The sequence below is a fragment of the Penicillium samsonianum genome (genome assembly GCF_028829775.1).
Source record: "Penicillium samsonianum strain IBT 33392 chromosome Unknown utg000010l_segment0_segment0, whole genome shotgun sequence".
Taxonomy (NCBI): Eukaryota; Fungi; Ascomycota; class Eurotiomycetes; order Eurotiales; family Aspergillaceae; genus Penicillium; species Penicillium samsonianum.
In genome coordinates, this window is record NW_026643268.1 from 909921 (window position 1) to 926736 (window position 16816).

The window sequence follows — 16816 nt, forward strand, 5'->3', positions numbered from 1 at the left end:
AATGTCAAAGACTACCGACAAGCTCGAGAAAAGGCGATACAATGGATCTGGAATCATGTCCACAGCGACTTCCACAGCATCGTCGCAGCTGTCCGTCGAGACCCCCGAGCCATGTGGCTGGAACTGGAACGGCGACTAGGAGGAAGAAACAACTACAATATCTGGGCTGTACGGCAACAACTTGGGAGCGAAACATTCAAAGAAAACGACACGATTCAAACATGGTCCGCTCGTCTCGATACCTACAACCAACGCCTGATCGGAACTGGATCAGAGCTGTCCGATCTAGAGAGAATTGCCAAATTGCTCAGTACACTTCCCAAACGTTTCGAAATCACAGTCTCTCACATTCAACGAATTCCCAATCTCGACTACCAGACTGCTCTACAGCAACTCCTCGACTTTGAAAATCAATTACCGGTCGGAGCTGCGAATGGCTCTGGATCAGCCCTAATTACTCAAACCCGGCCTCGAAGACCATTCCAATTACGACGAGGAAGAGGTTATCGATACAGACCCTCTGAGTCATACCGTCGAGAACATCGAGTCGAAAATCCTCGGCAGACGGTATACTGCTACCACTGTGGACGAAGAGGTCACACTAAGTCAAAGTGCTGGGAACTTCAACGACGTGAAGAGGAAGACAAACAAAACCAAGCACGGCTATCCCGAATACCTCGCGGCACAAATTACACGGCAGAGGATGGAGCGACTACATCAGCAAACCCAACTCAACCACCATCCCGATCCGATACGAACTATATGGAAGACGGGTTTGCTCATATGGCAAGCCATGGTACATCATCCACAAATGAATGGATACTCGATTCTGGAGCCAGTCATACAATGACTCACACAAAGTCGAACCTCACGCACTTCAAACGATTTCACCAACCACGTCAGGTCACGATTGGCGACGGATCGTACGTGAAAGCACTCGGAAGTGGCATCCTTCACGTTCGGACAAACTTGGCTTCCATTGATCTGAAGGAAGTCTGGTGGGTACCTCAGCTCAACACCAACCTGATATCCGTGCGTGCCTTGGACGACATGGGACTAGAAGTCATCTTTGCTGGTGGCCAATGCAAGATACGACGCGACGGAAGGCTTCTTGCCACCGCAAGCCAAATTCGATCGAATCTCTATCAACTTAACCTACCCGCATCTGCTTTCAATGCCAAATTCAACAATTACCATCCGATCACAATCTGGCACCAACGGCTTGGACACCTCAACCTTAAAGACGTGTCAAAGATTACCCGAATCCAACTGCCAAAACAATCATCTCGATGTGCCTCGTGCATAGCTGGAAAGCAGCACGCCGTGTTTAACCGAAACCCTCAAGAAAGAGCCACGAAGCCATTTGAATTCATCCACTCTGACCTCAGTGGTTTGCTGCCTACATCTTTAGGCGGATATCGATACTTTCTTGTTTTTGTGGACGATTTCTCACGATACACCCACACCTACTTTCTGAAGGGCAAAAGCATGACCGAAACCATTGAAGCCTTTCGTGCCTATCACACCTGGATCAAGACTCAGTTCGGTGCGACCGTGCGCAGAATCCGCACTGACAACGGCACTGGAGAATTTGCCAATCAGTATTGGCACGACTATATGATCAGCGAAGGCATTCAACACGAATTCAGCCCTCCAAATACTCCACACATGAACGGCGTGAGCGAAAGAACAATTCGAACACTCAAAGAGATGGCGAGGACTATGCTTGCAGGAGCGAACCTGCAAAATCGCGAAGAATTCTGGGGCGAAGCGGTGGCGACTGCCACGTACACACGCAATTTATCCCCCTCCCATGCATTCAATGGTAAGGTACCGCTGATTGGCCTTTACCCAAATTTGACCCCTAGGTATGATCATCTCAAGCCCTTTGGCTGCTTGGCCTACGTTCTTGTTCCACCCGCGAAGCGTTCAACGTGGCAATCACGTACAAGAAGATCCCTGTTCATGGGCTACATTCATAACACCACAAAGGTTTGGAAGGTATATGACATTGAAATAAAGCGAACGTTTAATTCTGGTCAAGTGATATTTGATGAAGAACAATTTCCAGGAATCCCTGTTGAATCTCAAACCCTGCAATGCCATCCATCCTGGCAAGTTGAAAGTCCACGTGCTGTGGCCAATATTGTGCAAGCCAGTTTCCGAAACCTTCACATTGACGTCATTGAACAAGAACCGGAACTGCTGAATTTCAGGATCTGTGGGATTGAGCCACCACATGACTATCATTTAAATGACCCCATCATACCTCCACGCGCAACTGCTCTTGCCGCTCAGCGGAGTAGGGAGGATCTATCTAAGGGCGGCGCGGAGCCGCGCTCAGTGAAAAAGCCAGCTGGTAGGCTCCGAGTGGACGTAGCAGGCGATCCACTGGATTTTCACACTGCGATGCAGGTGGATCCCGTCAATTGGTCTCGTGCCATACGCGATGAGTTTTCCGCGCACCAAAAGAATCAAACATATGAAATTATCCCCTTGCCCTTGGATAAGACTGCGATTGGCTGCAAATGGGTGTTCAAGACAAAGTACAATGCGCAAGGGGACATGCATTATAAAGCTCGCCTGGTTGCAAAAGGCTTTGAGCAAGAATATGGAATACATTATCGAGAGACATACGCACCTGTTGCAAGGTTGACATCCGTGAGGCTCCTGTTGGCCCTCGCTGCCTGGTTTCAGTGGGAGATAGAGCAGCTTGACGTGATCACTGCTTTCTTGAATCCTCACTTGTCAGAGGAGATATACATGGAGCCGCCAGAAGGCATGGAAATTGAAGCTGAAAAAGCTCTGCGTCTGCGTCGGACGCTCTACGGTTTGAAACAATCCCCTTATGAATGGTACTCTGATATACACAAGAAGCTGATGACTCTTGGATTCCGTCGGTCGACCGAGGATCCCAACATTTATGTTTCCACGCACGTTCAGTGCATTTTACTTCTCTACGTTGATGACATTCTTCTTGCTGGTCCACAAGAACACGTCTCGCAGATCAAACAGGATCTCATGAAACTGTATCACATGAAAGACCTTGGAAAAGTGTCCCTCTTTCTGGGCATGCAGATCGAACGAGATCCTCATCGAATTCGAATTCATCAAAAGCGTTATATTGACAAGCTATTGGAGCGTTTCAACATGTCAAGCAGTCACGGCATCATGACACCACTCTCCATCAAAACCGATCTTCATGAAGCTCGGGACCACGACAAGCTTCTAGAACACGACGACACAAAACAGTACCAAGCCATAGTGGGAGGTCTCATGTATCTCATGACGGCAACTCGTCCAGATCTTGCATTCACGCTGTCACGTCTCTCTAAATTCAATGCAAAGCCAACTACCAAGCACATGGAAGCTGCAAAGCATGCTCTGCGATATGTTAAATACACAAGCGAAATGGGTCTAGTCTACGGCGGAAGAGACACCGAGCTGTACGGTTACACCGATTCCGACTTCGCTGCGGACGTGGACAATCGAAGATCGACAAGTGGATATGTGTTCCTCCTCAACGGCGCCTGCGTTCATTGGCAATCGAAACAACAATCACTTATTGCTCGATCCACTCATCAAGCCGAATACATCGCAATGGCAAATGCGACCTATGAAACAAGCTATCTTCGTCGCTTGATTGCAGATATTCATCCGGACTGCCATCCGACTCATCCAACGACCCTTTATGCCGACAACCAAAGTGCGATCACAACAGCACAGTCAGGCCAAGACATTTCCCCTCGATCAAAACACATCGACATCAGATACCATATCACACGAGAAGCACTTTCCAACGGCATTCTTCGACTTGAATACATTCGTACAAGTGAAATGACGGCAGATATTCTGACCAAGGCCCTTCCTCGTGAACTGCATGAGAAACATATTTCATCAATGGGCCTACGGAAAGGATTTGCCTGAGGGCGAGCACTCTTTTTGTCCTGAGACCGGTGATTTTACTCTCGATGAGAGATGTTTTTCACACGATCAAGGTTTTTAATGAGGCTCGCAAGGGAAGCCAGACTACGAGTGGGAGATCCTGTCTATTTGACGAGTAGCGCGTAGTCAGGCTGAGTGGGAGTGTTGGATCCCCTGTACTGATGGTATTGTCCTGTCACCCTGATACGCACTACTCATGCATTAGGGTTAGACCTGTATCTATAATACTGGGTCATGACCCACAGAACTCTATAACAATACAACTATCATACACATGCTACAAGAGCATGGAGTGGTATCTTACCACTAGCAAGCGATTGGTTACCCAGGAACCCACATTTCCTTATGTTTTGTATGGTAAACTATTTCAAATGGCAATCTCGGTATAATAACCACCGAGTATGGTCACTTTCCGAGGGTATTTCAACCTGCCCTCGACCGCATGTTTTCTAATTAATCAATCATTCTTTTTATCCTGAATTGGTTCCGCTTGATCTCATTCGTCCTAAACGCATACTAGTCCATACAGTTTTAGCTTGTTCTGACAGAGTGGTATGGTGCGAGCAGACTAAGCTCTAAACAATAGTACTTAATGAGCGCAACAAATCCTGTAACCCCTAGAAGCCCTCGACGAGGTCTAACCGAAATGACATTGGTGAGAAAACTTATGCGGCTAAACGATTTGGCTAACCGTTGATACTATGGCGCATGATGTGAATACAGTTGAAGCTACTTATCAGCTAAGGTTGATGTTTTCGAGTAATTTGGTGATCCTAGTGCCTCCCGCAATTTAGTATAGAGGCTAGGGCATCATTATAACAGTGACTTATAAAAAAAACATATATATGAAGCCAACCACCTTTGTGAGCCCCTCCTTTCTGTTCGAATACCTTGGAGTCCTACATCCTTCACACTGGTCACCCGAAACACGCTACCCTTTGGATACTAGTCTGGTTTTGCCTGTGGTTACGGTAAGAGCTTGATACTACACAAACCACATTCCCTCGCGACATCTCTAATAGTGTGGGCAGGACATAGCCAGGAAGCCCGTGTCTTCGGATAGGTGGATAAAATCTAACCTGGTTCAATGTCATGCCTACTAAAGTTTTAACAGCTATCGAGACTTCGAGACCAGTGCCTCAGGCACGAAACCAGTAAGTTAGCTTGATCAAATCTACTACATTGCTATGTTTATAAGCTGATGATTTCAAGTATCGAGGGCTTTGCATGTGATATGATTACGAGCCACACTATTACCGGCCCATGTGTCGGAGACAAAATGGCGACCGCTCAAAGCGTGAAGACAACCGCAACGCTCGCCTGGAACAATGCCGCCGTGCCGTTAACTTTGATAATTCCAACATTCACGCTGCCAACTGGGAGTACGGTGGAGGCTGTCACAGCAGCTCACATTCCTGCCCCTACACGACTCGAACCTACCATACCGGTTGAAGGATCTGGAAATGTGGCATGGTCATCGACCACTCGATGGCTGGCTTTATGCTATCTGCTCCTACTAGCAATCAAAATGACTGATGAAAGTTTATGATGCATGTTCAGTTGTTCAACATCCTCTGCAGAATAGAGCCGTAGCGGTGAGTATCGTTGCTGCGATTGAAGAAACGGATACCTTGTCACATAATCTGAAAAAAGGATTGGTTACACCAGAACCCACTATATTCTTTGAATGTTGTATGGTAAATAAAGTCAGATTGGCAATCCCGGTGTTCTAACCACCGAGAATCAGCACATTTGAGGGGTATTTCAACCTACCCTGGATCGCATGGTTATTCTCTTCAATCAATCAATCAATCTTTTCATCCTGAATTGGTTCCGCATGAGCTCAGAGTCAATGAGGCTCTCGTCGCTAAATCTCAGCTTCTAATTGGGAACATACTGCCAGTCTTTATGCCATATTACTGGATTTTCATCACAGAGTAGTCTACACCTCAAAACATTGAAATTCAATACTATCATCGGTGACTTTTCTAAAATGGAAGATCTACCTCCCCATACTATGTAGGTGAGGACGAAAGAATTTGACTGACAGCCAAGAAACTCCCATGTCGCATCGATCCTAGAATTGCCAGTGTGGTCTTTGCTATGGTGGCTCCACTGAGTCACTTTATTGCCCGAGTGCGTCGAATTTCTCCGCGACTAGTCAAGTCCATTAACCTTTTTTTGATTCCCATTTTTTATCGTGGTGATTTTCGTGTTTGTTCAGAGCGCTGCTCCGTGCGAGGAAGTGAAGAACTGTGAGTGATTTCGGAATGAGGCATAAAGGGGCTTGTAGCGTGAAGCTAGTGGAAGTGTTACAGCATGTCCCCGCAAATAGTGTAGAAAGAGCAAAATAGGGCCGGCTCAAGATATCCGTCTATATCCCTAAGAGACAGATCAATTTCTGGTTGATTTGACCTCAATTAAGGCAACCCCTAGCAAAAGAAAAAATGGAGATTCAAGGAGAGAACCTCATAACATGCTGAAAGTAGGCGTGTCGAGATAGATTGGACATCATGGACTACCTTCTGATGTAAGATGACGGTACCGCATCTCTCAAGCATCAACCAACGGTAACGGAGGCCCAAATCAAAGGGTGTTCACCGTAACCTGCTATAATTGCGGCATTTCACCATCATAGTCGCGAAGATCTAATGTTATTATGTCGCTATTGAGAGACTGTCGTTGCGAGGACGAAAAGTATGCGTTGAAGAAATCCTTGGAGTTATAAAAAGTCTTAGTCCCCTTGAGAATCGTCACTGTGCCTTTTGACACCGCAAAGCCCATACAGCATTATGAAAGGCAATCAGGTCAAACCCAGCCGACCCCCTACTATGTGGCTGGATGAATCGGCTTTCTGTCATGAGCAGCTGAGTTCAAAATCAACTGCCTCTCCGGGTATCCAACCTTCGACGATCCAGACAATGACCACCGCCGCAATCGCCCCCGGTTCAACGAAGCCACGCCCGGGTGGCCCAAATGCAAGCATCCCACAACTGAACCAGAACCCATGGGATATTTTCGAGCCTGCTGCTGGATCATCGCAAGATCGCTCTTTGATATTTGCCCGACACAAGACGAAAAGAGGAATATTGGTGCATATCCAACGACTTGAACAACAGTTCTCTCCCACCACAGGTTTCTAAGAACTGATGGAAGGAATTTCTCATCCAAGCTTCTTGAACTTGCTCGAAGTTTACCATCATGACGCATCGTGCACGTTGATCTGGGAGCCAACAGAGGTGTCAGTCAGCCACATTTTAGCCTCCAGCTGCTCGATCACCACCGACGAACTCGTTGGAATTGTCAAGCCGGTGAGTCAAATATAATCACCTTGCAGGTGCACTCGAAACTAAATTAGAATAGGTATTAGAAGGAGTCCAATATCTGCGCGGGCTCGGCAGAGCACTCGCTACCCTAGGCCAGGAAACAATCCTGCTTACGCAGTCTGGTGATGTCAAGATTAGTGAGGTATCCGCTGATATGGTGAAAATAGATAAAAAACTAACATTCAATAGTGGGCGTCGAGAATAGCTGCGACATTAAAGAGTCGGAAATGAATCCTGCGACGATGAAATTATGCGCTCTAGCTGATGTTGTCACCAAATTGATGTTGAAGAATCGTACCTACGAGTGGGAAACGGAGATTCAAAACTTGCCTTGCCAACTGGAAAGTATCTCCGTCGAGGAAATATTGCAGGTAAGTTCATTCCGTCTCATCATGTTCTCGGCTAATGTGACAGAATGAGATGTTTACACGAGGTTCATGTGAAGGAGAGTTGAAATTGTTGGTCAGGGTAGCCAACAAGACTGCCTATCATGGTATCAAATCTTACTATGCTCGTTGCTGAAGGTCCAACTCATTGGTTTTCACTTGGCTCTTTGCTTGGATGCCTACCAAGTCGAGAAAGATCTCGCGATCCTATATTTCATCTTTGCTGTTCGGACACTATATGATTGGTATATAAGGAAAGCCAGAAGCGGTAGTTTGATATATGAAGAAGCATGGTTCCGCCGGTGGTAGTTCACAAACGCTTTTTCAACCGAAACCCTTATAGTAGATTCGGGCTAGCTCCTCGACTACACTCAACTTGTGACCTGTTGTTATAATCAATTGATACTTATATGAGCCACCAGTATTTTCAGTTTCGTTACGTTCGTTTTTCGCCTATTGGGATTAGACTTTACTGTATGTAACACAAGGACTGCGGTGCTTCTGTTTCTTTTTTGGACATGATCATACATACCAGCTGGGCAAAATACTGTCATAATTTCGCACGGTCCCTTGCTGGAACTAGAATATCAAGACCAACTTTCAATAATCAATAAAGATAAGTGGAACAATGTAGATTAGGATTACGACGGTAGTTACTTGTGGGGATTGTCGCTTTGCAGGGAATCTTGATTGAGCCAGATGAGTCTGAACGCTCCATTATATGTACCTTAGGGCTGCAGGACCCCATTTCACGTTCAGATATGTATACGAGTTTAATCACCCTGGCAGCCACACGAACAGGACATCGAGTTGGAACTTCCAGTAGTGGAATCATTCTCCCTGGTGTCGACTGTATCGGTGACTGGAATGGGACCAAATGTAGGATTTCCGGTGCATACCGGTTCGCCTTCTTGCGGACGATATTTGCTGTCGCCATTATATTCAACAACGCTTCCAGGCCAGGGGAAGCGAATGTCTACATTTTCTCGGGTAATGCAACCATTCACGTTGGCGATGAACATAGGAGGAAAAGCCAGCGATTGTTTGGGCGTGTTTTCGGACGATTTTGACATTGAGTCATTAGCCACACTGATGGGTGCGCAGTTCATATACATCTCACGATTGCCGACACGATTGAACCATGTCCACGCCAAGGTGTATTTCCCGGGTGCAATACCCTTAGGGATCGCGAAGTGGAGTTGGAGAGAATGGTCCGACTCGGCACTCCCATCAAGATTCCCGGGTACTTTTGCAGGGCATCCCCCTTCGTAGGACTTGATGACTTTCCATTCCGAACTCTTTGTCAGCTCGCGATCACTGGTGAGGCTCACCTGGCAAGACCCTCCACCATGGGTCCTGCTGCCCAGGAGCTTGATGGTATTGTTGTGCCCAGTCCAATAAATGGTTTCTTCTGTTGGAACGTGAAAGTCACCTGGTGATATTTTGCAAGGAAAGTCACTACCATCTGTAGCAAGTGGCGAGGCAAGTGGCGAGGCAAGTGACAAGGCAAGTGGCAAGTTATCAAGTCTTTTCCTACTAGGTCTGTAGGGCTCGGGAGAAGTCATTCTCAAGTGCGCATAGATTGGCGAAAATGCAGCTGCCTGCAAGCAGCCACCATTTCGCGAGTATCATAGCAGGAGGCGAGATAGTCTTCTGTGATGAAAGGTGGTTTCAGTATCATGTAGCTGAAGGGTATATTAGGATTGGCAGCACCTTTATATATCTCCGCTGCGCACATGAATTGGAAGGACGCCTGAACTGATGAGCCTGCCGCGGATATTTGAGTCCATCACAAAAGCACAGTGCAGCCTAGTTCTGCTGTCCTTTCGGCTCAAAGTGCGCCGCAGCAGATAAGAAGGCGACATTTGGTTTTTGAGACGCGTGGTTGTACCGGTTGACTGGAACAAGTGGTGAGCCCATCATTGTAATAAAAGGTTCTCACATTGCCTAAAGTGAAGTGGAGGTCCCCGTTCAACTGAGTTGCGACGATTCACCAGTTCTTGTATGATCTGCCATGAGTTCAACGATGGATTTTATGCTCTGGCTTTCTCTAACAATGCCAACGCTACCCACCTACTGCCATTGTGTTGAGTTCCCTTTGTCACAAATGCAGGGCTCGCTATGGACTACCATTTATCTATCAAGTCACTAACTTACTACCAATCTCAAAAATTAGTTGTCCGTTCGATTCCTCCTTGATTTGATCCTCCTACTGCTTGTCCGCTGTCGGTCAGAACCAGCAAAGAATCTCAATATGGTCGTTCAGCCAAGGCTGAAAACTAACCTAGCCGACGCAGTCAATCAAAAAGCGCGCAGGAGAAGAAACACCCTTTTAAAAAGGCCTCTGAGTATTGCTCTGAATGCGATGCCGACATCCATCTCGTTCTTCGGATGAAAAAATCCGGGAAGATCTTCGTTCTGACTTCAAACTCAAAAGATTGGCCTCTTTCCCAAAACCAATTAGTAAGTTCCTCTGGATTATCCATTTCGCCGCAAGCAAGGTATTAACTTGATTCCAAGAGGTCTTGTCATCCTACACCAATCCAAAGGTCTTTAGATGACCCAGAGTCCAAGCCGTAGAACTCTGTCAACAAGTTTCACCTTCAATTGGATGATTCTACGTACAAGGCGCCTCCTGAAAGTTTTCGTCGACAACCTTGCAACCTCGACGGCTTCCAAAGCTGTTTTTCTGTTATCTCTCCGAGGAAAGGCTTAAACTCTCACGGACTTCTGTCGTGCTCTAGCTTCACTTGGGAAGTGACTGAGAGCCGGGATGGGTCTCATGATAGCGCATGTTTCTCTAGACATCTCAGCTACAATTCCTCCGTCGACCAAGTTCTGATGCTTCATGTACATGTGCTGCAAAGATTTATGGTAAAATTAGTCCATCGCATTGTTTTATATGAAAATCATGTTGACTAAAGGGACATGCAATGGATTCGCCGTCTCAAAGAAAAAAACGCTCTAGGAATCAGTGGTATGTACTCCTCAGATTTTGGTATTCGCTACGCCTAACCATATAAAACTGTCTTTATTTAACCTATTGGTACCCATTCCCATATCCCAGGGTACCCGTAGTAGACAGAATTGCAGGGCCGTGGCCTGGCTGCTTGACCAGGATACCTCCAGTAGGCTGAAACAGGAAGGGATTGTGCCAAACATTGTTTGACGGCAAATATTGGTGCTAATAGTACAAGACTTGTTTAATGACATATTCCTTGTACCTTTTTGACTATCCTTTATATTTACCTTTTATTATATCCTAGTCTCCGAGTCTTTCATTGACCTATCGCGCCGACATATCGATGTCGACCATATTCAGTTAGAAAGCGCAGAGTCGCATTCCCTCCAAGAATATTCACCAATTACACCATCTAGACTATTGCCAAGTCAAGCGTCGTGGCCGAGCAGTCGCTAGCTAGCCCAGCGGTACCCGATCATAGCTGCCCGCCATGAAGCCGCAAGCCCGCTGCTCCGCTGCCGAGCAGCTCTTCCTTGGCGCGTTACTTAGACATCGAACTTTAGCGAGAATCTCGATAGACTCAGGTCTAGCGTAGGCAGGGAATCGGAGGATTCAGTTGAAGAGGTGCTTGGGTGACCCTCGGAGAGTGATCGCGTAGGAGAAGCGTCTCCAGGCGATTTGATGTTTTCGCTTGACGACTCGCGTAGCGGTCCGTGGTATCCGTGGGTGCAGCTTGGCCGCAAGGAAAGATGTGGTATCTCCGTTTGGGCAACTACAGGTTGCACTGTCACCTCCGGTGCAACAACTGAACTTGGAAAACTGATGTCCACGAGATTCTTATCGCTTGACTGACGCTGCTCCTCGGTTCCATACGGACGGAGGGAGAGGGGACCGTTCACCAGCGACTGGAAGCGGTTGAGCACGGAGACCTCCAATTTCAGCTTTATGCTGTACACCACCGTCTTGAAGCTCACTTGAATGTAGTGCAGCTTGTACTCCGTGAGGAGGAGCAGAACGTTCAGGATGACGACAATGGTATTGATACAAAGTAGATGGATGATCGCGTTGCGGCCGTCGCGACCGCGGACTTCAATGATAGACTTCAATGTACGCACTGCTTCGTATATGTAAATGCCGCAGATGACGAAATCTTGTATGCAGAAGCCCGTCAATTGGATTCGGTCGAAGATCGCGGCAGGGCGAGCGAAGCGTGCGTCGCCGTTGCTGAGGCCGAAAAAAAGGACGGTCATCGGAATATGTAGCACGCAAGCGTTGGTAATGATCATCCATAGGCCCATCGTACCTTTCTCACGTCGGAGACAACGAGATTCAGACGCGAGTAGAGTACGACGGCTTGGCCGGTAACCATGGCATACCATCCGATTATGAAGGGGATTGACGTCGGGAGGCTGGATGCTTGAGAAATGAAACGAGCCATGGCTTTTGTATGGTATGCTTGGTACCAGTTGTCACATGATTTTATGGGTATTATACCTTGTTTCCACCATGTATTCAATATTAGTATTCGACATATAGAAAACACTCTCTTAAGTACTCAATTGGCTATGCCCGTACTAGTCCTAACTAACGACCACGTTCCGACAGCACAAGCATACCTCAAATTTCAGGAGGTAAAAATTTGAAGAACGGACGTCTTGAAGGGCTCTGGATTCCGGGAGAGTTAGTCGCCAGATTGGGAATTAAAAATTCCTATAAAATCCTAAAATTAGCGAGCATTAGGCTAAAATCAATCAACAGATATGAGGTATAATGTGATTGTTGATCTTTGAGCATTCTCAGTCCCAAGGTGGCAGGTGTCTCTGGTGCAATGTAATCGTTGGGTCCACTCATAACGCATGTCCTCATCGAGAGGACCACTGAGTCCGGTACGACCATTCAGCCTGGGAAGGCGATGAGTTGCAAAATATTATTTCCGACATCGCCGTATGTTGAGGTTCGGTATTATAGTCAAAGGCAAACAAAAAAAACACAATACTGTTTTTTATTAATCCGAGTTTGAACTATCGGTATCTATCTCGACATAATCTACCTCCATGTCTGAATCCTCCTCCATGTCTGAATCCTCCTCCATGTCTGAATCCTCCTCCATGTCTGAATCCTCCTCCATGTCCGAATCCTCCTCCGTGTCCGAATTCACCTCCATGTCCATGTCCCACAAATTACGCCCGACGCCCAAGGTAACCTCCTGTGGACAGACACACAACATCTCATGTGCGCCATCAATCCGATTGAGCCATTCGTCGCGCTGATCGCGAGATATGACCCGAAAATGTCCGCTGGATTGCTCACAATTACGGCCCATAAGGATCTGAGTCCGCTCAAACCGAGTACCATGCGAAAAGTCACCATGTGCAATGACCAAGAGATTATGAAGACCATGTGGACCAAATGCCCAGTTCGCAAACTCAAACAGAGCGTTGGTGTATGGCACACATCCAGGTTCCCTAAAATGGAAAAGCTTAATTGTTTGAGCCGCGATGCTTCTTTCAGGCCTCGGTATCTGAAAAGAAGGCTGTGTTAGAATAGACAAACAATATAATGTAACCTAGGGAAAGCAAGCCGTACCAAAAGAGAAGGAGACAAGAAGAATCCAATGCACTCCAAATCCATTCCCTCAACTATGCGGTTGATGAAAAGTTTCCATGCAAGCGGGCCTTCACTTTCCCTGTGAACCTCATTCCCCTCTTCGTGATATACCAACCGTCTTAGTGTGTCTCGATGGTGGCAGATAGGGTCAGTGATAGGGTTTACCGGGTGGAACGTGTTTGAAATTGAAATCGACAGTTCTTCAAGGCCCTGAAAAGACAGCAGGAACGATTCGATCGGATGTGGTTTGTTGTCTTCGTAATAAGTTTGAAGATACGCTTCCTCGTCGATGGCAACCTCAAACGACCGTAGTTTGATGATGAGAGACGATTCCGTAAGTCCCTCAAGAAACTCCAGTGTTTGGTCACAATCACGCAATCTCAATGACTGCAATTGCTCTATGCAAAATGTAGTTGCCATTCGTGCACATGGCGCAGCGAGCGCAACTTTAGTCAAAGACAGATGTCGGAGATTATTGAAATGGAATGCATCCCTAAGTACATCAGTGTCGCCAATGATTTCTTCAACGTGCACGTAAGCTTCTCCACACCCGATCGGCTCCAGTTCTAGACATTCGAGATGTGCACAATTCGCCATCAGGGTGTGACGAAGAAGTATTTGGCTATGATTGGGATTTAGACCTTTCCACGACAAACGTCGCAGGTGCCGGAGGTCAGAGAGACCCTCGAGATGCTCCCATTCCGGACTTGGACATGACCCGTCAGTAGTCAGTGACAGATCTTGGATTGCATTCTGGTCGAAATTCAGAAAACCTTCTTCACCAAAGATTTGGTCAGGAACGCAGCATCCCAGATTCCAACTATGGATTATTAGCACGACAGTTATTGTGTTGAACGAGTGGTGACAAAGAGCATACGAAAAGCCTCTCAAAGTATTTTTTGGGATATGAGAGAGAAGTTCTTTCACGACATTGGCAAGATTAGTCATCATCACGTCATGAGGACGTCGTCTGTTTTTCTCTTCTTCCCACACGTCAAATTCTTCCTCGTCGCCGAGAGAGTCATCATATTCGACTGGTAGGAGTGGGACTTCGCCCCGGTAGCACCTGTTCCTTCTGAGGTCATTTAATGGAGCGACCAGTTGCACATTTTTCAAGAATTCAAGGCTATTGAAGGTATCTCTGGATCCGTCTTCCTTGAAATAGGTTTTCATGGGACTAATCGTCACCTGGTCTAAGTGATGCTCGGGTACTGAAATGACCACTTTGGCGCAGAGAAAGGGCAAAATGATCCGATGCAGCTGTTTAGATACCTCAGACAAAAGCACGAGGTCCTTGGTGCTTGGCACCTGTTAACTGTCAGATATGTCAGACCTTGCGAAGGGTTTCAAGATCTTACATGGTGCACAACCATTTGCAAAATTTCTAGGGGGAGTCTGTCCAGCATTTTGGCAATAATAACAGATAGACGTTGGCCTGATATTTTTTGGGGTTTGACAAGCGTTGGGGGATGGTATAATTGTTTTTAGGCGCCTTTCACGTCGCCCATGACCCCCTGAACCCTATCCTCGTTCAGCCTAGTGTTGAAATATTTCAATGGGGCTACGTGCTACAAAAGGACTGTGCAGGAGAGCATCCAATAGGAATTTCTGACGGAAGCTGTAGGTAGGCCATCGCAGGTAGTTTTGAAACTGTGTCTAGAGAACCTGCCAATAGTTTTCTTACTGTTGTGGTTTCAAATCTACCAGTAGTTTTGGAACTGTGTGTTGTCATACATCTGGCTAATGGTTTGACAAATAAGGCTTAAGGTGGCCCATAAATGAACGCTACCTATCAACATTCACTCTATACCCATTCATGGAAACTGGCTATTGAATTTTGGTCGTTCATGTTCGCGCTCTGAATGCGTTGACACTATTAGGTTGTTATCATGCAATCAAGCCAAATTAAGGGGAAAATGGGCTCCCTTCGTTAGAATTGTGCCCTTGCTGGGTATCCTGAGAAAAGTTTATCTTGCCATTCCATTTATCGAGGCTTCATGAACGATTTAGATGCTGTATCAGAAGAAAATTACGGAGAAGTCACGTAAAAAAAAACCTCTTGCCTGCCTTCTCTGTTTTGCGGGAACCCTCAGTCCTGCACGGGCCTTCACTAGCCTTGACTCATGACTCATCTGTGTCCATCCTCCCCCTCTCAGCCCCCACCCACTCCTAACCAAACTCTGGCATTCCATTCCACAAACTGCGGTTTATGACATTTTTGTTTTCCCTGTACTCCCTGCGAGTTAACCAACCAGCCATTTTGCATCAATAATCCAATTGTTACAAAGTTCATTATGGAACAGCATCGAGCAAGTAGGACTGACTCCTCTCTCCCACGACGATTACACGGTCGGATATGCATGTCAACTAGTGGCACTAGACACGGTGGGAAATTAATACCAATGGAATGACGTGCTACAGTTGGACTTTCTTTACAAAGGTCGTCGCTTTCTATCAAGTTCCGGATGGTTTCTTCAGATTTCCAGCCAGCTCCTTTGAAATACTGGGTGCGTGGTGGGCAACGTCTCACGGACGTAGCGCGAGCCCTTTCTTTGCAGTCCCACCCACATGACAGATGTATCAATTTCATTGTTTCAATTCTGCGTCATTTCTTGTCCCCTGTTAATCACTCAGTGAAGTTTGCATACAGCCTCCATTTCGATTGAGCTGGTCAAATGCAAACACCGGATTTCTCTCCATTGGTTCAGCTATAATCAGGCAATACCCTCAACTTCAGACCTACCAGGTGTAGAAGCATTTGATGAGGAGCCGCTCGAAATACAATTTGTTGGCTCTATAAACATCTTGATGCGATAGACTCTGCTCCTTGCGCAGTCAAATCTATCGCTTCAGTCGGCGATTGCAATGCACCCAAACCCATTCTACATTAGGATACCTACATTCTAGAGCGATCGCAAGTGAAAGTAGCTTTGCCACCAAAACAACCAGGTTATTGCGAGCCTTGGACAGAATGCAGGCATGCAATCAAGGGTCTCCGATCGGATTTTTCTACATATGGGAGCCGCCGCAACCTTGTGAATAATCCCGTCGGTAACTACGATCTATATCGCCTGCCCATCTCCCATTTATCAGCATCCACTATTGCGCTCAAAGCAACGGCCATTGTTTTTTGGGGCTAGTACCCGACTTCATGCGATCAAGCATGCTGTGCTACCGAGAACACACCGTTAAAGCCGATCGGGGTCTAGCAAGCGCCATCTTGAACAGACCTGGTAAAGAAATCTCCGCCATCATTTACGACGGACCGTCGCGGGGTCATATCCGCGCAAGTGGTACTTTAGTTGGCCTGTAATCGCAGCAGGCATGGCCCTAAACCATTCCTCCAAAGGCAAACATGGCATGAGCGCTGATTAGGGGTAGAAATTTCAGTATAGGTTGTCGTAGATAGTCAAAGAGGTCGCACAGCAGGATGGCTCTTGGTGGGGCTGTTACGTACATCAATGCCACCTTCACAAAGGATCTGCTTAAACAGTGATATGCCAAATGTCGCCCAGGGCGCGGTGAGTTTGACAAATATATACTTGATGCTCAAGGACAGTCGACGTAGGGGATGTAGAGAACTCGGCAAT

At 46.7% G+C, this 16816-nt stretch overlaps 2 protein-coding genes across 2 annotated transcripts; one reads left to right on the top strand and one right to left on the bottom strand.

The window, feature by feature from the left end:
• Positions 1-5224: 5224 nt before the first annotated feature.
• On the top strand, positions 5225-5494 carry N7471_013858 (uncharacterized protein; the record flags this gene model as incomplete). The annotated part of the gene is made up of 1 exon (XM_057286576.1): positions 5225-5494. One exon carries the CDS (start codon positions 5225-5227, stop codon positions 5492-5494), a length of 270 nt encoding a protein of 89 aa, XP_057129055.1.
• A 7130-nt stretch (positions 5495-12624) lies between these two features.
• Positions 12625-14632, bottom strand: N7471_013859 (F-box protein; the record flags this gene model as incomplete). The annotated part of the gene is made up of 4 exons (XM_057286577.1): positions 12625-13140; positions 13206-14046; positions 14104-14534; positions 14585-14632. The coding sequence occupies 4 exons, from the start codon at positions 14630-14632 to the stop codon at positions 12625-12627; spliced, it is 1836 nt and encodes a 611-aa protein (XP_057129056.1).
• Between the last annotated feature and the right edge of the window lie 2184 nt (positions 14633-16816).